The sequence below is a fragment of the Gopherus flavomarginatus genome, chromosome 4, assembly GCF_025201925.1.
Source record: "Gopherus flavomarginatus isolate rGopFla2 chromosome 4, rGopFla2.mat.asm, whole genome shotgun sequence".
In the NCBI taxonomy this organism is placed as follows: Eukaryota; Metazoa; Chordata; order Testudines; family Testudinidae; genus Gopherus; species Gopherus flavomarginatus.
The window spans coordinates 103547545-103572759 of record NC_066620.1 but is presented as its reverse complement, the minus strand read 5'-3'; the positions used below and the strand labels follow the sequence as shown (position 1 = coordinate 103572759).

At 42.4% G+C, this 25215-nt stretch overlaps 1 protein-coding gene across 1 annotated transcript in view; it reads left to right on the top strand.

Annotated features, from left to right (window-relative positions):
* Positions 1-25215, top strand: part of UST (uronyl 2-sulfotransferase) — a 308265-nt gene that overhangs the window by 147943 nt on the left and 135107 nt on the right. The window contains exons 3-4 of the mRNA XM_050949786.1: positions 659-814; positions 16723-16802. Of these exons, the coding sequence (XP_050805743.1) occupies positions 659-814; positions 16723-16802 (236 nt within the window). The remainder of the gene's footprint in view (positions 1-658; positions 815-16722; positions 16803-25215) is intronic.

The following is a 25215-nucleotide window of genomic DNA, read 5'->3' as shown; positions in this document are numbered from 1 at the left end:
TTTAACTTAGCTGTCAAGGCATAATTCATGCATAATGTCTCTTTGGAAGATTCATTCTCTTAATTTAAAAAAATGATTAATGAATTTTAGTGCTGGTGAAAGATGCCAGATTGATAGCTCTGGCATCTGAAGGCCTCTATCTATCACATCTTCCTTCACATTGCCCTTTCAAAATATGTCAGCACTGACCCAAAAGGACCGGCTCCAGAAGTAGCATACTTTCCATAACCATTCAGTCTGTGTTGTCTCTGTTGAGACAGTCATCAACAGCGCTAATTGTTATAATGTGTTTTGTGATGTGTGCACAAGCAACAAGCTTAAGCCCATGAATTCATTTAAATAGAAGCCATCAAGCAGTGATATGTCTGTGTTATGACTGGCCTTCACTAGAGTGTTAAACTGGAAAGTCATAGGCGGAGTCTTTGTATCCCGTCATCATTTTCTGAGTTATCAAGCCTCCCATTAATACTCTAAAGACTCTAACTATGTGTTTATAGCTTGCTAGTGGAATGGAACACTCCTGACCTAGACATGGACATGTATAATACTCAGGAAATCTTTATCTCTTGAGTCACAGCAAATGTATTCTGTGGTTCTGAGGTGCCTAGAAATGGAAAGACCAGTATGCTCACTGCATTTCTTTTCAATCTTTACCTAGGTACTTCCTTTCCCTAGCCAAGTGGTGTACAACAGAGTTGGAAAGTGTGGGAGTCGAACTGTGGTTTTGCTTTTGAGAATCTTGTCAGAGAGGCATGGGTTCAACCTGGTTACATCAGACATTCATAACAAAACCAGACTGACCAAAAATGAACAGGTAAGTTGTTTACGCTAATTTAGATGTTCTGTGTTTTTCATTTTTAAGTTATGAAAGACAGGGATATATTGTTCAACATGATTTCTCTTATTATATGGTAGATAGGGTAGTGTGGCCAAATCCCAATCACTATGTGGAAATGTATCTATAAATATGTATGTTATGGGTTGTTACCCCTGGGGTGCAGTCTGGGAGCTGTGGGAACCACTGCTTCCCTCTGAGACAGGCAGCTGGGTTGATAACCTCACCCAAGCCCTGTTATCACCCAACACCACAGCAGGTTGCACCACTCACTCCAACTGGGCTACCTGATTGCAAACAGACACCAGCCAATTTCTCAGCTCCCCAGGCGTGCACCCCCCTCTGGAGTATAAATCCACAATTATACCATTTTGCGCTTCACAGGGAACTGTACAGCGTAAGATCATAGAGTTCACCCCCTCCCTCAATTTGGAAAGGAAATGCAACAGCCCCTGCCCCTTGAGCTAAGATTCCTAAGCACTTCACTCCAAACTTACTGGTTTAGATTTAAAATATAAAATAAATTTATTAACTGCAAAGAGATTTTAAGTGATTATAGGTGATAGTGAACAGATGAAAGCAGATTACTGAGTAAAGAAACAAAAACACAGACTAAGTTTAACATACTGGAAGGATAGGATTTGAATTAACAATCTCTCATCCTGGCTGACGATACAAGCAGGCTTGCAGACTCTCAAAGCACAAGCTGTACTTGCTTTGCAGCTTTGGATCCCCACCCCCATTCCAGGTCCTTCTCCTTAGGAGCTTCTCTCAGGTATTGAGTTGTGGGGCAGTGAAGAACAGAAGATGTCACTCCCTGCCTTATATAGCTTCAGCATATGGTGGGAACCCTTTGTTCCAAAACCAGTTCCCAGACAAGTTTGTGGAAAAATACAGGCCCCCAAAATGGAGTCCAGAGTCATGTGGGCTGGTCACGTGCCCTTGCAGAGTCATAGCAGCCGTTACTTACAGGGTGTCTGCAGCCACAGGAAGGCTCACGGGTGGGGGAAAAGCTTCTCCTAAGGTCTATTGTTTTTCCTAATGGCCCTTCACAGCCAGCTATCTAGACTGGAAGCCTCTTGCCTAGTGGGTGTCACCCAGGTGTAACTACATTTGAAATACAAGTACATAGTCAATATTTATAACTTCAGATTAAAAAAAAGATACATGCACACAAATAAGATAATCATGTTCAGCAAATCGTGACTTTTCCAGTGACACCTCACATGACCATATTGTACAAAATGCAGCATAATTACATCATCATAATAGTACTATGACAAGGATGAGGTGTCGTGTCACAATGTTATCAAAGATTCTTTGTCACTAAGTATTAATAAATATTACATCAAAACCTATGAGGCCAGATCATTCCCCCAGTTTCATGTACATATGCAGCCTTCAACGGAGGAGAAAATGGAGAGATTAGAAGTAGCAATTCCTGGACTAGTATTGTTCCCGCCATCATCGCCTTCCCAGGCCTGTGCATAGAAGGCACCCTTTACATGTGGCTCTCCTTGTTCCTGTGGTGAAGGAGGACAAGCAGGTAGCTGACCACTTCCATAGTTACAGTTGGTGCAATGTCTTTCCTTAAAGGAAACAATGATTCACCTCTTTACCAATGTCCTCTGAGATGAAGTGACCCCGATCACCTGTCTTTACATGGAGACTGGTTCTTTTTTCCTGCAACGTGGCACACTGGCAAAGGTGTTTTCACAGTCTGGTAAGCATTTTTCTTTGCTGACTCTGATCAGATCCTCAGAGATGCCTAAATCCCATTGATTTCAATGAGAGGCGCCTATTCCTTTTTTGAGGTTTGGGCCTCTAACCTTAAACTACACAGAGCTGCTCCCAACGTCAGTTCCCTTGTATGAATAGTGCTCAGAATTTGTTCCTTAATTCATAGTTCCTTATAGCATGAAAATGAGTAGTGTAAAGCTATTATAAACAAGCTGGAAATCCAGAGGGTTTTTTCCCTTCCATTCAGTTTCTTAAATGAAAGTTATAACTTTCACCTAGAAAGTTTTTTGGTTTTGTGACATACTTTTTAACCACTTCTTAAGTCCTTGTACACCGTCTCATCTGCTTGCAAGCAACAACACAAGATTTTAAACATTGTCACGTTTCCTGCCAGTATTAGAGGAAAATATAATTTGCTCTTCACACAGTATTCAATAATTGTAAAAGAATACTGTTCAGACCCCTTAACATATGCTTCAGATTTTCAATGGAAGCCTTCCATTACTGGACATTTTACCTCATCCTTTTAAACAGGAAGCTTCTTAATTGCTTCTATGCTTTCTCTGAGCTCTTTGTTACTTGTACCCTGTCCTTACATCCAGAATTTTTGGTTTATTTCCCATAAACTAAAAATAAATCATTCTGATTCATAACATACCCTTGTTCCTTGTGTATGAAAAAACAAAATATTAGCCATTGTGCTACAGTTTGTAAGCCAACCACTTGGGGTTAGGAAGAAACGTCTCCCATAATTGTCCATTTGTTCCTGTATACTTTTGCTGTGTGTGTTTATCATGGGATTTTCATCACTGATTGATTGGGAGATTTCTCCTAAAATCTTAATAGAAGAGTCCTATCTTTCATCCTGGTTACCTGCTTCACTTTGATACTGTGATACATCTCCCTGCTAAGAAAATGGAGGGTCATTTTCCTTTCCTGACAATGTGTGTCTCAGGCTGACACATGCTAGACTACAACTAACATAATCTTCTTCCATACTGTACTCCCATCCATAGGCGCTGCTGACTTTTGCTGGCACCAGTGGGTGCTCGACCACCCTCTGCCCCTGACCCCACCCCAACTCCACCCCTTCCCTTCCCCTTCCTTGCCGCTTCCCTACTCCCATTCCAACCCCTTCCCCAAAGTCCTTGCCCCAACTCCGTGCCTCTATTCCAACCCCTTCCCCAAATTCCTGCCCCAGCCTTGCCTCTTCCCCCCTCCTCCCCTGAGCGCTGCATTCCCACTCCTTCCCCTCCCTCCTGGAGCTTGTCGCTCCACAAAACAGTTGTTTTGTGGCAGCAAGTGATGGGGATGCGGCGTGCTCAGGGAGGAGGAGGCAGCGAGGTGGGGTGGGGAGGGAAGCGGAGCTTTGCACCCACCAATTTTTCCCCCTGAATACTCCAGCCCTGGAGTCGGTGCCTATGCTCCTATCAAGATGTTGGAAGATACCAGTGAAGACTATGCATTTATTTCTTGTGCAGCAAATAACAAGTTATAGAGGACAAACCCATATATTACCTTCTCCACCCACAAAGTTATCAGATTATTGGATTGTGAATTTAAGGGAATACAGATGGTGGTGGACATGTTGCTGCAGAGCTCAGGCTTAACTGTTGTGGATGTACCCAGATATGCATTGTGTATCTTTTTATTCTAATTTATGGCTACATATCTTTTGATGTATACATTGTATTTTGCTGAATAGTGGCACTTTGATCTCCTAGAAAAGTGGGTTGGTCAATGTGTTTGCTATATTTTCTGTATTTGTGAGAAAGGTGTGCGGACTAGAATTCTTCTGTCTTTAATGTAGTATAGTAGTAGTGCCAATCTTAAATCTGTTTAGTGGCAAAAGGAAGGATGGTCTTGTGGTGAAATACTGGGCAGGGACTAAAGAGATCTGGACTCAAATCCTGGCTGTTCTACAGGCTACCTGTGTGACTTCAGGCAATTTACTTAATCTCTGTGCTTCAGTTCCCTATCTGTAAAATGGAGATCATACTTACTTCCTCCGCCTTGTATATTTAGGCCCTGATCCTGCAAAGACTTACCCAAGTGCTTAACTTAATTCACTATAGTCAAGTAAAATTTAAGCACTTTTGGGTACCTTATGTGACTGCATACCCTTAAGGCAGTCTCTAGTAGGGTCTTCTTCACTGCCTTCTTTAGCCCATCTCATCCCATGAAGTTTGCCCATCCGGTCCTCTGCCTGTGGATAATTAGAGCAAGATCAGATAACACTTAAGTGGTTCTAAGCAAGCTCTGTTGTGGAAATAAATGGATGGGTTTGTACCTGTCTCTGATCCAAGGACCTATTGATGGCAACTCCCAGAGGGAACGTGGGGACAGGATACCATGGGTTCACCAAAAGAATGTCATGTAAGATGCTTACTGGAAGCTTGTATCACACTGGTCATACCTTAGATATGACTACCATTTTGTCATGGATATTTTTAGTAAAAGTCATGGACAGGTCACAGGCAATAAACAAAAATTCACAGAAGCTGTGACCTGTCCTTGACTTTTATTAAAACCTTCCCTGACAAAATGGGGAAGGAGGAGGGTTCAGCACCCTGCACCACTGCATGCAGTGTCTTGGAGCTGGGAGGGACCCCTGACCATAGGGCTAGGAGTTAGGGGGTCCCCTGCTGCCCATGGCAACTGGGAACTCTGGGGTCCCCCTCTGCCTGCAAGGGCTAGGGAGGACCCCGGTGTCACGGAGGTTACGGAATCCATGACTTCCGTGACTGTGACGTACTTGTAGCCTTAGTCATAACCATTGTAAGATGTATACACAGAAAACATATGAGGAGTTATGAATGTATGCTGAAAATTATGTTCTCTAGGTCTGTAATTAAGACAGGTCATCAAAAGATGATCCATATACTCCTGGCAGGCAGGGGAGAAGAGACACTTACCTTAATCAGGCAGGTCACATGCAAATTGAGTATTGTATGGTTCACAGTGAATGCCTATTTACTGTCTGAGCAAAATGTGAATCCATAGATTGCAGGGGCTGGAGGAAGAAACAAAAAAGCAAGAGTTATCCTATTTAGGGATAAGACAATGAACTTTTGAAACTATATCTGGGATGCAGATGAACCTCCACATATTCCTTCTTTCTGTGCGAATGAGCTGCTGGTGGGCTTAATCTTATGAGAAGATGTCTCAGCCAAACTGAAACCACTGCAGAAATGACCTGGGGTAAGCTAGGGCATAGGGGAATGCCATGTTAGTTAAGCTTAGTCTCTAGAAAATATGTCATGATTTGGTTTATTGGTAACCATTTGTTTCCAGTATTCTCACTCTCTATCACTTGACTCTCTGTTCTTTGATGATAAACTTATTCTTGTTTTCCCTATCTATGTAAGTGCTGTGTGTTAAGTAGAGTGGTGATCTGGAGTTGAGTCTTGCAGGCTGGCATGTACCATTCCTGTGGGAATAACAAATATGAGAGTTCTGAGGGTGTTCAGTGGAAAGGGCTCGGCACTCCAGAGGGAGGTTCAGAGGACTCGAGGTTCGTGTGTCTATCACTGACCTGTACAGAGAGCACAACGCACAGAGGCTTGGAAGTTAGTGCTAGTGTTCCCTGTGGCCTGTGGAATCAGGGACCTGAACCACAGTGGGCACAGGCAAGACTTTCTCATCCTAGGGGCAAGTGTTGGTGAGGTGCCTGGATACCCCAAGAAGGGTCATACTGATTGTTCAGATATTCTAATTTAAATTGTGTTACAGGAGCTACATATGATGTGTGGTTCTTGTAATACTAATAATATCTAATTAACTTTTCATTACATCTGTAGATGGCCCTATGCCTAAGTGAATCTCTTGTTTAGCCCTTTTGGACTCTGATTCAAGACTGTATTTAATGTGTATTGATTTACTACTGCAGGTGTCCAATGAGAGCAATTTTCCCTATTAAATTACATAATTCCCCCTCCCCTTGTTTTGGATAGTCAGCTTTTTATGTACTTGAACTGTAAAATACTAATAAAAGGTCAGTTTATTTTAAAAAATAACTGCTTATAAAAGACAACCTGCCATGGAAAAATGTTCAGAGCAGTATGGACACTTAAGAAGTTCTTGAAGGAATTCTCACCATCTTAGAGATGAAAATGAAGACTGATTGAAGGTGATAAACAATGCCTAGAGATACCTGTATCTACTTGACCTCACATGCTTCTTTAAAAGATTGAAATTAAAACCGTAAGAAGGTAAAATGTTCTGAGAGAGCGAGAGCAAGAAAGCTTGTCTTTCTGTGTTTGCATTAGTATTAGTGGAGATTGTAAACTGACACCACTGTGCCGCTGGAAAGTCATGCCAGCCTCAGTGTTTTTACATTTTGAACTTGAATTCATTTCTGATGAAATACAGCAGTTTAAGAAAACCACTTGGACAGCAAACAAATTCTTCAGGCAGGGTTATCTACTGATTTTGTTTCTCGTGGAACAAAACATGCCTTTTATAAATGAAAAGACAAAAGGCAATTGTTCTGAGCAAGGGAGCTAATAAGTACTGATATTGCATCTCAATTTTCCTCTATCTTCAAGTCCAAATTATTTTAGTTTTTGATCAGTGATATGGCTGGATGCCCTCCACCACATTTATATATACCCTTTTAAGGGCATAAAGGGGCCCCATCCCGTTCTCTTGTGAACATTTCACTATGCCATCTGGTGGATTTTTGCTGAAAATGTAGCAGCAGCCTGAATTCAAGCAATGATAATGCTGATCCATCCTGACTTGATGGGTTTTCTCACAGCATGACTGAAGATCTTCTTGTGTTGAGGATGGTAACTTGAGACTTCCCTGTAAGGAGGAGGAAGTGTCTACTTTGAATTTTACCCTTCATTCTGATGTTCTTGCTTTGGTGGGTTTAAGATAACCCTTCCTTTAAAAATAGTTTGAGACTTCCAGGACTGCTGTTTGCATATGCATCTGGATCTGGGCTTGAGTAGTTGATAGTTCTGTTTAAAATTCAATGCAGAAAACTGTTACAGCCAGGGCCGTCCTTAGGCATAGGCAGAATAGGCAGCCTCACTCTGCCTGGGGGCACCACTCTGCAGGCAGCCCAGACAGTGTAGAAGCAGGGCTGCTGGGTCCTAGAGAGAGCCGAATGCAGCACAGTCTGAGGGAGGGGATTGGCTGCTGGGGTTTCTGGGAAGGGGAGGGGGTAGGGGTTGGGGAAGGAGCTCACCTGTGAGTGTGACTCTTTCCCCCCGGCTGAGGTCAGGTGAGGCAGGCTCTGTGGCTCTGGAACCAGTATCCTTTGTTGTCTCCCATAACATCCATTCTTCTCCCCCCCACCCCATGGAGCACCCCTCTCTCTCTCCTCCCTCCCCTCCGTCAGGGCTGGGTTGGGTGAGTGTGACGAACTGGGAATGTTCCTAATGTTTTCTCTGAGTACTGTGTTGGTGCCTCAGTGTCCCCATGGCAGTTCTTAAGTATCTGGCAGATCAAAGGGCCAGTGCACCTAAATGCCTGACACTCTGTCTCCTAGCAACTGATGGCCTGGGCCCCTCCCCTGCAAAGGTGCCAGCTGAAGGTGTTGGAGACAAAGAGGTCAGGTGACCTCCTGGCCCGGGAAAGGAGCTGAGCAGAGAGGAGGGGCTCGGAGGGGTTGTTAGTCTGGAGCTGGCTGAGGGCAGACGTGGGGGTCTGGCTCACTGACCCCCAGAATGGACCCGGCCGAGGGGTCTGGTTCTCTGTACCTACAAGCTCTGTTCTAGACCCTGTTCCTGTCATCGAATAAACCTCTGTTTTACTGGCTGGCTAAGAGTCATGTCTGACTGCGAAGTGGGGGTGCAGGACCCTGTGGCTTCCCCAGGACCCCGCCTGTGTGGCCTCGCTGTGGGAAGAGCACAGAGGGGCAGAGGATGCTGAATGCTCCAAGGAGAGACCCTGTAGGTGAAGATGTGTGAGCTTCTTGCCCTGAACAAGTCTGCTCCAAGGGAGAGGAGGCTCCCCAAAGTCCTGACTGGCTTGGTGGGGAGCAGTTCCAGAGCATCGCCCGGGGACTCCGTGACAGTGAGGTGCTGCTGGGGAGGGGAGGCTGGCTACCTGCTGAGGAATGAAAGTGAAAGTAACTCACTTCCTGGGCAGCGAGCCAGGATTGGAATGTCACACAGGTCTGGGTTGGGGTTAGCCAGATGTGTGAAAAATCAGGACAAGGGGTTGGGGTAGATATCCCTATTTTATAGGGCCATTCCTGATATTTGGGGTCTTTTTCTTATATAGGCTCCTTTTACCACCCCCCCCCCCCACTGCTTGTCCTGATTTTTCACACTTGCTGTCTGGTCACTCTAAGTGGGGGTAGTTGGTGCCTATATAAGACAAAGCCCCAAATATCAGGACTGGCCCTATAAAATCAGGACATCTGGATCTGGCCACCCTAGCTGGGGAGCGCCTCTCCCCGGGCTGGCAGCTGCTAGCGATTCATCTCATCTGGGGGGAGCTGCACAGGGCAAGATGAGCTGCTGTGGCTCCATGGGTGACGTGTCTGAGATCAGATGCTGTGCTAACTTCACCATGGTCCGTAAGGCTGGTGGTGGTGCCCATTGGCGTGTGATTGCACCTGAGGGTTTGCTGCTGCTGTTGCCACTCTGCACCCCAAGAGGTGGATTTTGGGGTCTATTGCAGCTGTTGGACCAGCAGGCTGGGGAGTGAGCCAAGCATGAAAGCAGTACTGTGTTGCCATTTAGATTGTCATTTAACAACTTTGTTTGCCAAAAATTCTTGCTAACAATCCTGAATCCAATTTCAATATTTTTTTTAAAAAAAAATCAATATCTTAGGCAAAAACAGAAAATTAAGTTGTTGACAATTATTAGTGACAGGTTTGGTTTGAGGCAGGGAGTGGGCCAGTTTTCATCAGAGAAACAAAAAATGTTGACTGACTTTCCTATAGCCTGTTACTCCTGATAAGAACCCTCCAACAACTGTAATATGCTCATCTCCTTACTAGTGTATAAAGCAGGGATCGGCAACCTACGGCACACGTGTCAAAGGTGGCAGGTGAGCTGATTTTTGATGGTATGCAGCAGCAGGCTGAGCGGCTCAGCCCATCACTGCTCTGGGGTTCCAGCTGCTGCCCTATTGCCAGCTGGGATACCAGCCATCGGCCCCACTCAGCACCTGCTGCTGGCCTGGGGACCCCCAAGGAACCCCAGGCTGGCAGTGGACTGAGCAGGCCAGCTGAACCACTCAATCTGCTGTCAGCCTGAGGTTCCATTCACTCAGCCGGCAGCAGGCTGAGTGGGCTGGTGGCGGGCTGAGCAGGGCCGGTGGGGGGTTGAGTGGCTCAGTCTGCTGCCAGTCTGGGGTGGCTCAGTCTGCTACTCCGGGGTTCCGGCTGCCGGCCCCTTGCCAGTCAGGAGCTCAGCCGCCAGCCCCACTCTGCCTCCTGCCAGCCTGGGTGAGCAGAATCCCAGGCTGGTAGTGGGCTGAGGGGGGGGTTGGCGGCCGGGATCCTGGCTGGCAGGAGTTGGTGCTCAGAACCCCAGACCAGCAGCGGGCTGAGCAGGGCCTGGGATCCTTGTCTAGGGTTCCAGCCACCAGCCCGCTGCCGGTTTGGGGTTTCATTTACTCAGCTGGCAGTGGCCTGAGCAGGACCGGTGGCCAAGACCTCAGATAATAACAATAGTTTATTTATATAATATAGACATAGAGAGAAACCTTCTACAAACATTAAAATGTATTACTGGCACGAGAAACCTTAAATTACAGTGAACTTGGCACACCACTTCTGAAAGGTTGCCGACCCCTGGTATAGAGTGACCATATGTTGTACTAAGATTCTCCTGCTTTTTTTTTCCCTGTGAGTCAGTATAACTTTTGCCAGCCCAGAATTTGGGCAGCCAATGTTTTACGTTTTCACAATGTTTTCTCCAACTTTCATAAAGTAAATACATAGTTAATATGAGTTAAAAAGGCCAGGGACACTTCTTTGTGAAGAATCTGTACAGCAGATCATGCCCATAGACGATCCAGAAAAGAAATTTGAGGTTGAATTTTTTAATGTTGTGATGGATAAAGCAGTATCTGCTGTTGATGAAAGGTTTAATACCTTGCAAGTACACCATGAACAGTTTGGATTTTTGTATGACATAACTAAATTCAACGAAATAGGAAAACGAGCAACTAATGACAAAGTGCAAGAACCTAGAGAGCCTCCTTAAGCACGGTGATAGTTTTGATTTAAATGGACTTGAAATGTACGAAGAATTGAGTACACTGTCATCAATGTTGCCACATGCAAAATCGGTGATGGACATTGTACAGTTTATTCATACCTGCAAACTTGTTGACATATATCCTAATGTGTACATTGCCACTCGTATTCTACTGACAATTCCTGTAATAGTAGCATCAGGAGAATGGAGTTTCTCAAAACTAAAGCTCATTAAAAACTATCTCTGCTCTACCATCTGTCAGAAACGCTTAACTGGTCTTGCTATTCTTGCAATCGAACAAGACACGACTTTGTCTTTGTCATACGATGACATTATTACTGATTTTGCAGCCAAAAAAGCCAGAAAGATTGCTTTTAATTAAAAACAAATCTTTGTTTCAATACCTCTTCATATAAATTTCCAATAAATTTTTGATAAATTAAAAAAAAATATATTATTTGCATCATTCTGTCATCAGAATTTTTTCTATAGTGCTGCTTCTTTAGTGCTAGTCCATCAGCATTACAGTGTGCTTAATTAAGTTAAACTGGTTTTAATAACGTGAATGTGGCAAGTTTTCCAATACTGTAAGCTTATGTTTGTGTTGCTGAGCCCTCGTCCAGACTAACCCGCGGCATCGGCGGGTTAAAATCGATTGCTCGGGGATCGATATATCGCGTCTAGTCTGGACGCGGTGTATCGATCCCCGAGCGCGCTTACATCGATTCCGGAACTCCATCAATCCGAACGGAGTTCCGGAATCGACGCGGAGAGCCGCGGACATCGATGCCGCCCCGTCCAGACTGGTGAGTACCTCGATTTTAGAAATTCGACTTCAGCTACGTTATTCTCGTAGCTGAAGTTGCGTATCTAAAATCGATTTTATTTCCTAGTCTGGACGTGGCCTAAGAGCAGATCAGGCACAGGGGCACCAGTTTAATAATCTCGCCTAGGGCACCATAAATCCTAAGGCCGGCCCTGGTTACAGCAACATTAAAGTTGAGAACCTAATCAAGAAATCGTGTTAATAAACATTGTTTTTATTTAGGTCCTCATTTGCTCATTGGGTTGAGGAGCTAGTCAGGTCCTAGACTAAAACTCTGTTCTATGGGCTCAAACACTGCTCCCTCATAGATTTGTAGAACCAGGTTTTTCTGTTCATACAGATAATACATTGTTTTATAACAGAGATGTCACTAACCAGGGCAGAGAACTTGTGCTAGCACAGTTGTTCTTGTAGGGTAGATGGGCTATTATGGCTGGCTTGCTTTTATTTGCTAATTGCCCAGATACCTATGAGTAACTTCTGCCTAATGTATTTTTTTTCTTAAGTACACTTCACTGTACCAGTAGGTATTCACTTTTGGACAGCAACCAACCTTGAGCACTGGTGTGCTGCCATGGGCTGCATTTGTTGGAGACATCATGGGGTTTGATGTCACTTCCTGCCACTCCCCATTCCTTCCCTCTCCCTCCACTCCTGTGTTTGAATGGAGTAAGTTAAGAGTGAGCTGGAACCTAGGATACTATACACTATTTAGTGTAATCTAGTGCTTTTCAAAGGGAAACTGTTTGCTCTTCAAAACTATCTCTATTATCTAGGCTAAAAGTAATCCCTGGCAGGAGATATCATGGCAGTATCCAGAGAGAGGACATGAATCCCTCTAAAGACAGTAGAACCCTCCCTCAGGTCCTTTGTCACAGTGAACACACTCCCTTAATTCTTCCCCTTTCTCCAGTCTGCCCTTTGATGGCAGGGGGGTGGGGAGGGATAGCTCAGTGGTTTGAGCATTGGCCTGCTAAACCCAGAGTTGTCAGTTCAATCCTTGAGGGGGCATTTAGGGAAATGGGGTAAAAAGCTGTCTGGGGATTGGTCCTGCTTTGAGCAAGGGGTTGGACTAGATGACCTCTTGAGGTCCCTTCCAGCCTTGATATTCTATATTTATACCCTCTAAGAATCTGTGTCCTACTGTTCTTCTCCTTCCTTCTGTGTCCTCCATCTATGTCCTCCTAGACTTTTTCCTCTCAATTCTCTGTTTCTCCCTCCTACCTGTTGCTGGCCTGGGAAGGATCTCAGTGATGGCTTGCACTAGTATCTAGTCTCTTTCCATTTTCTTCACAAAGTCTGTCCCTCTTTCCCTCTCCCACTTTCATTTCCTCCTCAGTGTCTCCTTTCTCTTCCCCATTTGGCATCACCTTCTCCTTGATCTTCTGTCTTGTCTTGCCTCCCATGCTAAGGCAGGCCTATAGATCTTGCTCAGAGTGAGTATTGGAGTGAGGCCCATGGAAAAGATGACCACAGGCATCGTGAGGTCATATGAGTTCCAAAACATCACACACATTTATGCTTCTTTCCTGTAACAATTTTTCTCTTAGACTCTTTTGTGATTTTTCTTGCTATGTCCTTCTCATTTATTGAAACCTGCACTGTTTTCGTTTGGCTCTACTTTCCCTTTCTTACTGTCTTTTACCACGCTTGCTTATTCATGCATACTGTAGGCTTATCCTCATCTGCTGATGAGTCCATTGTAGCTTAAGCCTCTAAATATGAATATGCTTTAACTCAAAACAAAATCCTGTGTCTGTTTTCAGGTGTGAGTGGATATTATTGTAGCTCAAGAAATTGAGATTGACTTTAATTAGCTGCTGCTACAAGACACATTGCAGTCAGGTGCTGTGCAAATATCAGCATGCAACTCTCCAAATCCACTTCATTGCTGACCTATAGCGCTCTCTGCTATTCCATTCCTGAGACTTCCATGAGCCTGACTGGCATTTAGGTGATGCCTAGTTTTACTGAGGTGGAAAAATGTGGATCAAGTTGTTGTTACCAAACTTGTGCTTGTGAGAGAGAGACACATCTGTATTAATATATGGTATAGGGCATGCAACCATCCTCACCTCAGTCATATAATATATTTTAAAGAAAGAGTTGCATGCATAATTAATGTTTTTCATCAAGTACTCTAAGCACTAGGATGATACGGTGAAGTGAATATTGATCAGTAGTGAATGACTTCCAGTATGCCACTCTTTCATGCAGGTGAAATAATACAGTTAATTTTTTAATGATATATTGGTATTTTAATATAATTCTGGCTGTTTCGTTTATCTTGTAATTTAGTTTAGTTTAGTTTTCTTTTTTAAAAGATGACACCTGAGATCTAACCATTGCAACCTCTTTTCCTTTTCTTTCTCAAAGCAAGGTAAGTCTCTGAATGGGATGATGATTATGTCCTGAAATTATGACAGTCTTCTATAGATACAGCCACCACCCTTCCAGCAGATGTATCTTGCTGACATTTGTTTGATGGAGGTAGTAACTCTTGTTGGAAAATGTCAGTGTTCTGTGCTTTCAAAAATGACTCAGTCAAGCTCTCTCTGTTATTTTGCCTGGATTCTTTGCCACAGCATTTTTACTAGTCTCTGAACACTGTGCTGGGGGAGCTGCACAGAAATCTGTTTATATTTGGGTCAGGGAATCCAGAGGCTACTAAGAATGATTACACTGGACAATTGCAATGCATCTCTAGCTTGTGGCTTATTAGGGGAAAAATTAATAAAATGTTTAGTTAAGTGAGTCATTGTATTTTCACATGACTCATCAGAATTGCCTCCAGGATTAATTACCTCTTATTATTAGAGCTATTTGATGCCCTTTAAGAATTCATTGGTAGGAGATTAGGATATTAGCGAGCATTTCCCCCCTCTCCTTCTTTTTCTTAGCATCTCTCCTCCTTTCTTATCTTTCTCCCTTTCAGCCGTCTCTTTTTTCTCTCCCTTCCATAGGGTTTATAATCTCTGTAGACTGCAGCCAGTAAAGGTAGACCTGATCTCTCACATGGTGGAGCAGCAATGACAGTAGAAGGCCATGCTTAACAAGATAGATGAGACAACCTTAGGGCTGCGTCATTGCTTCTCATACATATCTGGGGGAACATTAATTGTTGAGGGCAGGGATTTTTATTTTCTTTTATTCTAACTCCTAGATGTAATATATAAGGATCAGCATGACACTTGGGAACCAGTTGCAATAGACATCTTAGAAGAACCTAAAATAGATTATGAAAAATATAATAAATAAGAAACAATAGACTGTGATCTATAAATTAAAACCAGTGCCAAAGGACCACCAGATCAAAATGGGGATCAATTAGTAAAAGTGGGTTTTACATTTTCCACAGTAAGGTATCCTCCTCTAGCTGGGCATACTTCTGTGTAGGTGTGTCATTCCAAAATTCTCATCCCAAAGCAAGAGAAGGAAAGATGCATGCCCTTTTTTCCCTTGCTGTTTTCAGAAGGTGGGTGGTCGAGTTGCTTTATGGAAAAATACAATAGATTTGCATTTTCCTGTAAATTCTTTCTATAGGATTTTCAAACTGTCCTAAATAACTTAATAGAGAATGATGTCCCTTTAAAAGAAAATGGTCTCTTGACCATAGGTATATTAAACTCTGTAAAACTCTGTTGGTTTTTAGCATGATTACTCATTAGAACTCTGTTGGTTTCAAATCTGTTAAATGATAGGCTTGATGCTAGATTTGTCTGTTTTTGCATGTGGCAAGTAAGATGCCATACAATTTTAAAGAAAAATTATTTCCCTCAATGTTATGAAAAAATCTTCAAAATTCATGACCTCTCAATTTTGATTTCTCGTGTTTAGTATATGAATTTATACAAGTTAGAGCAGAACTTTAGAGCAATTCTTCATCTTCCATTGCTATTTTTCTTTATGGATTGTTCCCACGTTGTGTATTAGTTTCCACTACCCAGTCTGTAAAATTACCACTATAATTATTGTGTTCTTCAAATTCAGTCATGTTCAGTGTCTTTTATTCTCTAATACAGCCTTGTAGTTTTTGATGTTACCAGTTAGAAAATCAGAGGAGAGCAGAAATCAGGAAGTCAGAGTAACAAGAATGTTTGGAATTTTTTGCACATATTTTATTTAACATGTTCAGGCCCTTGACATTTTCCAGATCACTGTAAAAACTAGAAGTCTGCACACATGAGAATTTATTAATATAAACTGAGTATAATATATATAATACTCAGATTTTCACATCAGCTGTTTTACATGAAAAAAGTTTTAATTATCTTTAATAATGCAAAATTAAATGAACTTAATTCTAAAAGCCTTGCTAAAATGTCTTGAAAGCAATAGGCCAAAAGGCCATTTAGAGATTTCTGTCAAATGTAGAATTATATTCACATTTTAAATTTGCTATACAAAAGAAGAAATGGGAAATGTCTGCTTCTATATATGAGCAGATATCCACCCATTCAGTAATCTGGTGATAATAGAAACTGTTGTTATGTAAAAGCAGCAAAGAATCCTGTGGCACCTTATAGACTAACAGACGTTTTGGAGCATGAGCTTTCGTGGGTGAATACCCACTTCCTCAGATGCATGTAGTGGAAATTTCCAGGGGCAGGTATATATATGCTAGCAAGCAAGCTAGAGATAATGAGGTCAGTTCAATCAGGGAGGATGAAGTAAAAACATGTAATAAATAAACATGTAAAAAAATGTAAAAACAGTAATAGTCTCAATCCGCATTTTCTGATGCAGATTTCAAACACTTCATATTTTGGAATTATAGTTAGTAGTTTAGATCCATTTTGAAAATAGAGGCCACTTTCAAAATTCAGATCCAGATTTGGGTAGGTTTAGAATTAGGATTTTAGTTGTACCTTTGTCTAGAGTAGAAATTAACTTTTGGAAGTGTATAAACTCATGGTATAGCACACTGATTCCTATGATACAATGGTAACATTGATTCTAGATTCATGATGCTCTGCCTTTTTACATGGGTAACAAGCCCTAGAGTTGCAGTCCTAGCCTGACTTTTTTGGGAGTAGGTCTAAACTACTAAATGATTATATAGTGTTTGAGTGTTGCCATTTCTGTCCAAAAACACAACTTTGTTTAATTTGATAATTTTGATTTAGTTGAAATTCTTGTTTAATTTTTTTTAGATGGAATTGATTAAAAACATAAGCACTGCAGAGCAGCCCTATTTATTCACCAGACACGTTCATTTCCTCAACTTTTCAAGGTAAGGCACTTTCCCAATTACAAGGCTTTCTTGTTTCTTTTTATTGGGTTAATAGAAATAACTTTTAGCGTCTCTTCAATTTCAAACAAATGTATGCCATTGCTGTGAGAAAAATCTCTTTTGATGCTGAAAGCTACACAAATACGGTCAAAGGGTAAGACTTTTGCTGCAGAATATTCATACAGTTTGTTTTAATCAGCCTGCATGCCACTGCGTGCTTTTAACTACACGAGGTAATTTTAGTTAATGACATTTGCAGCTTAAAAAAAATGTATGTACTGTATCATGTATTAATGAAGTTCCTGCCAGTTTTTCAGTTGATTCCCTAGCCTCTGTTTGTCGGAGGGTGGAGATGGATGGCAGGAGAGAGATTACTTGATCATTACCTGTTAGGTTCACTCTCTCTGGGACACCTGGCATTGGTCACTGTCGGTAGACAGGATACTGGGATGGATGGACCTTTGGTGTGACCCAGTATGGCCGTTCTTATTCTTATGAGACACTTAATTTTCGAAGCCACCATTGTTAAAATATACTGGATTAAAATCACTTTGTGAATAAATGAGAAATTGCAAATTTTCCTGAGCAGCATACAGTTCTCACATATCTTAGCAGGAAAAGTTATATAATCCAGGGGTAGAGTGTTGCTTCCCAGTATATATACTACAGGAGTGAGAAGGAAATTCCTAGCATAGGAGGATAACTGGATGAGGAAGGAGAGAGGAGGTAGGGGAGATGAGGCAGAAAGAGGAATTAAATAAGTGAAAAAAACAAAACAGAAAAGATAGTGGAGAGAGAAATACATATATTAGAGATTAGTATCGTACAATCAGAAAGACTAAACAGTCCAAAAATACACACTTGACACCCAAAGGGGTGGCTGGCTCAGGTGAGACTTGGAGATGCACAAAGCCCCTAGGGCCCCAGACATTACAAGTATAGTAAATCATCTATTGCCAATAGAAACTTGACATACAAGGCCATAAGGAAGCATCGTCTAATAAAGCAATAATATATATATACACACACATGCATACATTTAGTAATGAAATGATAGTTTGTACATTGGTGCACCAATCCCATGATCTAAGGCAATAGGAAATAAATTGATAACTCTTTAACCCCAATGACAGAGGGAGAGAGAAAAGGAACATGTATCAGTATCAGCTAGTGCCATCAACTTGTTTAGATTAGCCATATCAGATCTCAGAGAGCAATTCCATATAGTTGGATTATTCCATAGATGTCTCCTCTTGCAGATTTTTAAAGTATTTTTCTGCCTCTTGAGGGGAACAAAATGGTTCTTGCCATTCTTAATGTGGAGCATTGCAGGGTATTTAATAAAATAGTTCTAGTTTATTTTCCTGGCCAATTGTTTTGAATGGTTAAAAGCTGTCCTTGTTGCAATCACATCATTGACATAGAGCGGTATTTTAATTGCTGGTTCTCCACATAACAGCTCCTTCCCCCCCACTCTAGATTTCTGCAATATAAGTTCCTTGGTGGTAAATTTCAGGAACTTCATGATCAGTGCTCTAGGCCAGGGGTTATCGCAACAGAATTTTTGGTCACCTTAGAGTGCGGCCACCAACTCTTGCTAGGGACTCTTTGACAATTTTTCCTAAAATACTTAATTAACTTTAGGAAAAATGAATACATATGCACATATACATGCCCAATCACAGTAATTTATTTATGTAGGGGTGTTTTTGCAGTCTCAACAATAACAACATACAGTTGTTTCCATTCTTTACTGGATCTAAACAAAATAGAAACACAAATAAGGTGCTTTGCACGTTCTTGTCATTTTGTGTTGTTGTTGTTGTTTCTTTTGCTTTTTTGGTTGCAGGGTGGTTTTTTTTAGACTTGCTAGCTGGTAAGTCTGCTTCTGTGAAAAGTGATATTTGTATGTTTAATATCACTTTTCACAGCAGAGACTTGTTAGCTAGCTGGGAGGCAGTGAAAAGTGATATTAACAAACATGCAAATATCCCTTTTCATAGCAGACTTACTCAGCCTTAGCAAGCTGAGGGACTAATTAAGCATTGGATGGAGAGGTGGACAGGGAGGCAGTGGGGGCCGGGGTGATAGGATGGTTGGGTGAAGGGCCAAGGGTGGCAGCGATGGGAAGGGGGTAAGCCTGAAGCCCAGTGGTCAGGGGATGGAGCCCACTGCTGTGCAGCCAGAGCTCAAAGCCCCACGGTCAGAGCCCCTGGCCAGAGCCTGGCTCCCACCACACCAGGCCTGAAGCCGGAAGCCTGAGCCCCACCGCCTTCTGCATTTGTGGCTCAAGAGTGGGGCAGGGACCAACCCCTCCTTGCTGCTCCTCCACTCCCCTATCATCACCCAGGAGGCTGTGGCCGCAAGAAAAGAAAGAAAGGCCACATGTGGCCACAGTGGTCACCTTTGAGAAACAATGTTCTAGGCTGATCTCCTGCAGCTGACTGGGGGGCAAGAGCCTAGTGTTTCCATTCTGTATCGAAACAAAAATCTACTGGCAGATCCAATAGCTTAATTACTAGGTTAGGGACAAATTTAGAGGGTTTACCTTTTTCTCTTCCCTCAGGGACACCCACAATCTTGATGTTATTTCATTTTGAGCGGCTTTCTAGATCAATTAGCTTGGTGTTAATCGTCTTGATATCATTACAGTAATTCCTCACTTGAAGACGTCCCGATTAACGTTGTTTCGTTGTTACATCGCTGATCAGTTAGGGAACATGCTCGTTTAAAGTTGTGCAGTGCTGCCTTCTAACATCGTTTGTCAGCCGCCTGCTTTGTCTACTGCTTGCAGGAAGAGTAGCCCATTGCAGCTAGCTGGTGGGGGCTTGGAACCAGAGTGGACCAGCAGCCCCCCTATCAGCTCCCCCTCCCCTAAGTTCCCTGTGCAGCAGCTGCCCAGCAGGGTAGTAGTTGCAGCTGTCCCTCCCCGCATTGCCATGTGCTGCTCCTGCCCTCTGCCTTGGAGCTGCTCCCCAAGACTCCTGCTTGTTGTGCAGGGGACGGGGAAGAGGGGGCCAATATCAGGGTGTCCCCCTCCCCCCTACTCCATCTCCATATAGAGCAGGGTGGGGACAGGACAGGGCTCAGGAGGAGAGAGCTTGCTGGTCGCAGCTGCTGTCTCAACTTCCTGATCTTTTTAAAGGCAATGTATGTAGTAGAGTGGTGTCAGCATACTTAAAGGGGCAATGCGCATCTCTCTCTCTCCCACACACAGTGTGTGTCTCTGTCTGCCATGTTGTCTCCCTTCCCTCCATTCCTGCTGCCTTGTAGAGTGTGTGGCTACAGTAACAACAATTTGTTAAGCCTTGAGGGCTCAGTCAAATGCCAGTTCATCATTTAGCAGTGAGGCATTCCCTGGGAAATATCCCACCCGCTTACTTCACCCCCTCAACCAAGCTTCACAATCATCATTGCTATGTACAGTATTAAATTGTTTGTTTAAAAATTATAGTGTGTGTGTGTGTACACATATATAAACCTCTTCCCCGATATAACATGAATTCGGATTTAACATGGTAAAGCAGCGCTCGAGGGGGCGGGGCTGCGCGCTCCAGCGGATCAAAGCAAGTTCGATATAACGCTGTTTCACCTATAATGCGGTAAGATTTTTTTGGCTCCCGAGGACAGCGTTATATCAGGGTTGAGGGGTATGTGTGGGGTGTGTGTGTGTATATATGTATACACACGCACATTATATTATATATAATATAGTTTTTTGTCTGGTGAAAAAAAATTTCCCTGGAATCTACTCCCCCTATTTACATTAATTCTTATGGGAAAATTGGATTCGCTTAACATCATTTCTTTTAGTCACATTTTTCAGGAACGTAACTACACCATTAAGCAAGGAGTTACTGTATAGCTTTTCATAACCTGTAATTTGTTCTCTTTGAAATCCTCTTCCACTTCAGAAATTCAGTGTTCTGCTTCACCCATCTGTCTGGACAGAGCTTATAATGCACTCTGAATCTGTCACAGTGGTCTGTAGGTTGGAAACTGTAGATTTAATTTCAACAGTCTGAACAGCCATCAGCTGCGGACTGTCAGGCTAAGGAACCCTTTTGTTTGTAAAAGGCAGATCTCTCTCTTTTTGATGCTTTTGGATTACAGGAGGAAGACACAGAGCTAGAGGGCAGAGGGCACCTTGAGGGTTTCAGGCGCAATATTTTTAGGGGATTGGAAGGTGGGGCTTAGGGAAAAATATTTGGGGATTCCCCAGGGGCCACTTCACAGCTCAAGCAACCTACATCTAGCTTGGTTGCAGCGCCCTCTAAGGTTCAGATTCCTGATATGTAGTTTGTGAAATAGCATTCCTGCTTGTACTTGGAATTTATGGCTGTAGACATGTGTATAAGACACAGTATGAAATATTGAGCCAGATTTTTATATGAACTTTTAAGAAATAAAAATGAGTTTGCAATGTTTGAAAGTTCCCATGCACCACCACTATTGCATTTTTGATGTCTCAATATCCTAAGACTTAAAAATGATTCTTTTATTCTAAGTGTTTTATTCCACATTGGATTTCTTTTAAAAAAGAAATTCTTTTTAAATAAGACATTTCCCACATTGCACACCTGCTTCTTCATTCAGCTCTCTCTACCAAAATACAAGAGCAGGCAAGTAGGATACCTGAGGAACAATGAAGGGAACCTGGTTGTGATTATGCAGACTTCCAGTGAAGGATATTTCAAAGACAGTACACAGTACTATATGAGGGGGGCAGGAATGGGAGATGATCCAAGTGACTAATCTTCCCCCACAGCTCATCTGCTCTGAACAGTGTGGTACATCCTCTCCACACAGATAAGTGCTTCTTGTATTGTATTCACATAAGATTAATCTGTTCTCCATGTTTTTCTTTTCAGTTCTTCCAGGATAATTTTATGTTGCTGCTACTACTGTAAAACTGAAACATGTAGGTTTCCTTTTATCCAAAGTGCCAAAGGCAACTGGACCCAGGGTGCAGCTATGCCCTGGCAGATCCCTATGCCAGCCAACGAGCTCAGCCACGTGCTGGCCAGTTTCTACAGTCACACAGGCTCCGGTGTGTGTGGGCCTGGGTGCTAACTGGGTGAGTTGTGGCTCATCCAGCCCCACCCATGGCTATACCCTGCAGTGATGTACAGGAGGTCAGAATACATGATCTGATGGTCCCTTTGGGCTTTAAACTGGAATCTATGATTTAGACTTTACAACTCCCAGTGAAGTAGGTAAGTGCATTCCCATTTTAGAGAGGCAAACAGAGATTGAGAAACTTGCCCAAAGTCACACAGGAAGCCTGTAGAAGAAGTGGGAAGAGAACCCAGATTTTCTGATATCCAGGCCTGTGTCTTAGCCGTCCTTTAACTGTATTTATCTGCAAAATTGGAGTCACTGAGAGTACCCTAGGAGCTGCTCTAGCTTATGGCATCCTATATCACCCCTTGTGGGCCATTGGAGCACTCCAGAATAGCTTGATCACAGCGTGCTCTGACCACTCCTCATCCCGCTCGCAGGGTATGTATCATCCCCAAGTACTGCGAGACATGAGGGAATAAGGTGGTTCCACCAGCCTTAGGCCACTGAGGGGAGGTCCATATGCTGTAGAAATTCTCTGTGGGGCCAGTTCTGCTGCTGTGGAACTGAAAATTATTTGAAATATGTTAATAGGAACATAGGATTTGCCATATTGGGCCAGACCCAAGGTTCATCTAGTCCAGTATCATGTTTCTGACAGCCAGTTCCAGATATTTGAGGCCCATGTGAGAACCCCATAGTAAACAGATGTGGGATAACTTATCTCCTACATATATCACCCTGATCTTTGGTAGTTAGAGATTAGCTGAAGCTCTGAAGCATAAAGTTAATAGCACTTACAAAGTTGTCGTCTTTGGTTATAACAACTCTGGATATTCTTGATATCTGTATAAAGGCTGGAGTGTGAAGGAAATTGTAAATAAACAAAGGAGGACAAACAGGGTCTTTTCTTTCAGTGCAAGTGGGGATAAAGCACACAGAACCATGGGAATGGTTTTCACTTTACTAAACAAAATGCTTTTCTCTAATTCATAATTCTTGGTCCTATTAGCATTATGTGATCACACTTCCTTTACATATCTTTAAAGTCCAGACATTAAATATGTTTCTAGTTTTAAAAGGTGACTAAATCCAAGCTGGGGGGGGAGGAGGAGTTAAAGGTGAATCCCCTGTAGTCTGTTTATATAGATGTGTTCTTCTGTCATCTGTACCATGCACATTACTGCCTACTCATCATTCCTAGATTTTCATTTTGTCAGTTACTATCCTCTAAAAGAGAGAAAACTTTCAAACAAAAAATGTTCATCTTTCAGTTTAAAAACCGCTGACCTTAATTTCTTCCAGCCTGGGGCAGAAACCTGGACAGGGCCCCCTATTTTTTTCTTAGCACACCACAGCATGGCCAGCCTTGGTGGAAACAGCTAGTGTTCAATTAAAAAATGTCTAAAACCTTGCCTCAGGGTATGAGAATGTTTCAGGTCAGGATTGTTAGAAGATAGTGCAGGAACTTTGAAGGAACATGTTTGTAGCTGCCATGTAAAATACTTTCCCAATATCTTATCAGATCAAAGGACCAAAATACATCAAGGATGCAAACATTTTCTTGTTTAAATCTCAGTTAATTTCTCAAATATAATACATATAAAATTTGCTTTATGCCACCTTCTAACTCAAATCCCAATGTCTGGATTGTTTATCCAGTGGCTCAAGTCAGGGAAACAGTATCAAGGCAAGGGAGAAAATTAACTGTAACTATTAAAACAAAGCCAAAAAAAGTCATTACATAATTTAAATAATTTACAGTTCTAATACACTTTGCAACTTAAAAACAGCCATATATAAAGCATGATTTAAGCTTACTTGACAGTGTTCTGGGAAGCTGTCACTGGCAAATGGAAGAAAGGGAGGGTGTCTTAAGTTATTGGACCTGCTTCAGTAAGATACTTAAACACATGCCTAACTTTCAGCATGGGAGTCAATGGCCTGGTCATGTGTTTAAAGTCAAGTATGCACTTAAGTCCCTTTCAAACTTGAGACTGTAATTTCTGCAAAATATCTTTTTTAATTAAAAAAAAATGTAGCCCTTCTGGTTCTGAAGGTAACCACCCAATGTAAAGAGGTGTGCAATGCTTTCTTCCTGAGTATTGAGACAACTCGAGTACTGAGAGATTATACAAGCAGCAGCAGAATGAAAAGAGCAAAAACACAGGTTTTTTTTTTTTCATTTCAGAACCATGAAACTGACCAAAATTAAGTCAATTTCACCCATGGCTGATTGGAAAGATTCTGAGAGGCAGCAGAGGAATGCAAACAGAAAGGTGGTGGTAGAACAGGGAAAAGAATCTCGATCTCCTGGCTAGCAGGCCTGTGTGTTAGCCTTCCTTCCAAGTGCGTTGTATGATAAATAGGAGTCACTGAAAGTACCTCTTAGTGCAACTATTTACAGGGGATGAAACCCCACCCCCTTAAAGAAAAAAACCCCAGCAGCAAACCATAAACCCTGCATCTGGGTTGAGAAGTAGAGATTCCTCTTTCTCTAACAGCAGCCTGGAAGCTCGATAATAGAGTAGTAGAGACAACTTACTCCTCACTGTTACCCATCTCCTAGAAATCAGGAGGCCACGGAGTAAGGCAGACAGAGAAAGAAGTCTTTGCTAGAGGGAAAGTTACAAAGGTATAAGATACCTCCCATCTGAGACTGATGTGAAACGCAAATGACTGGAGAAGGGCTAAGACCATCACCCTGATGAGATTTCTTGATGCTTCCTAGGAAAAGGAATTGGCTTCTATCAGGGAACAGCTCTTGCATCTCGCTAAGGAACCCTCCCCACAATCCTCTGTATTGGTCTGTTAGGTATTAATCATGCTTTTTCAAACTCTGAGGCAGAGCAGAGTTAGTTTTCCCAGCATATTTTGACTCTCTCACTTTTGCTTTCTTGGAGATTGCAGAGTTTTTACAATGTCAGGTCAAACTAGGGGAACCATATGGCTTAGAAAGTGCAGGCTGGGCTGTTCTGTAGAGACAGATTTAGCTAATGAGTACCATTTTGAATGAACAGTCCAACCTGGAACACTTTTTTTATTATAATATACCATTTATAGTGCACATTTAATACCTTTTCGGTAACATACCAAATATACATACAATGGTTAAAAAAAATGATTAGAATCAGAGTATAATATTTGGTACTTCACACCAAATGTAGAAAATCTACAGATTGATAAAGATTACAGCTAGGGAAAGTGGAGAAAACTCTCACGCTGCTTCACTACTCGGTATAGTGCTGCACATAATCACTGTAACTAAGACTCGAAATCTAAACCATTAATGCCTATTTTAATTTCAATATCAATTCTTACTAAGAAAACCCAAAGTAAGCAAATCTGCCAT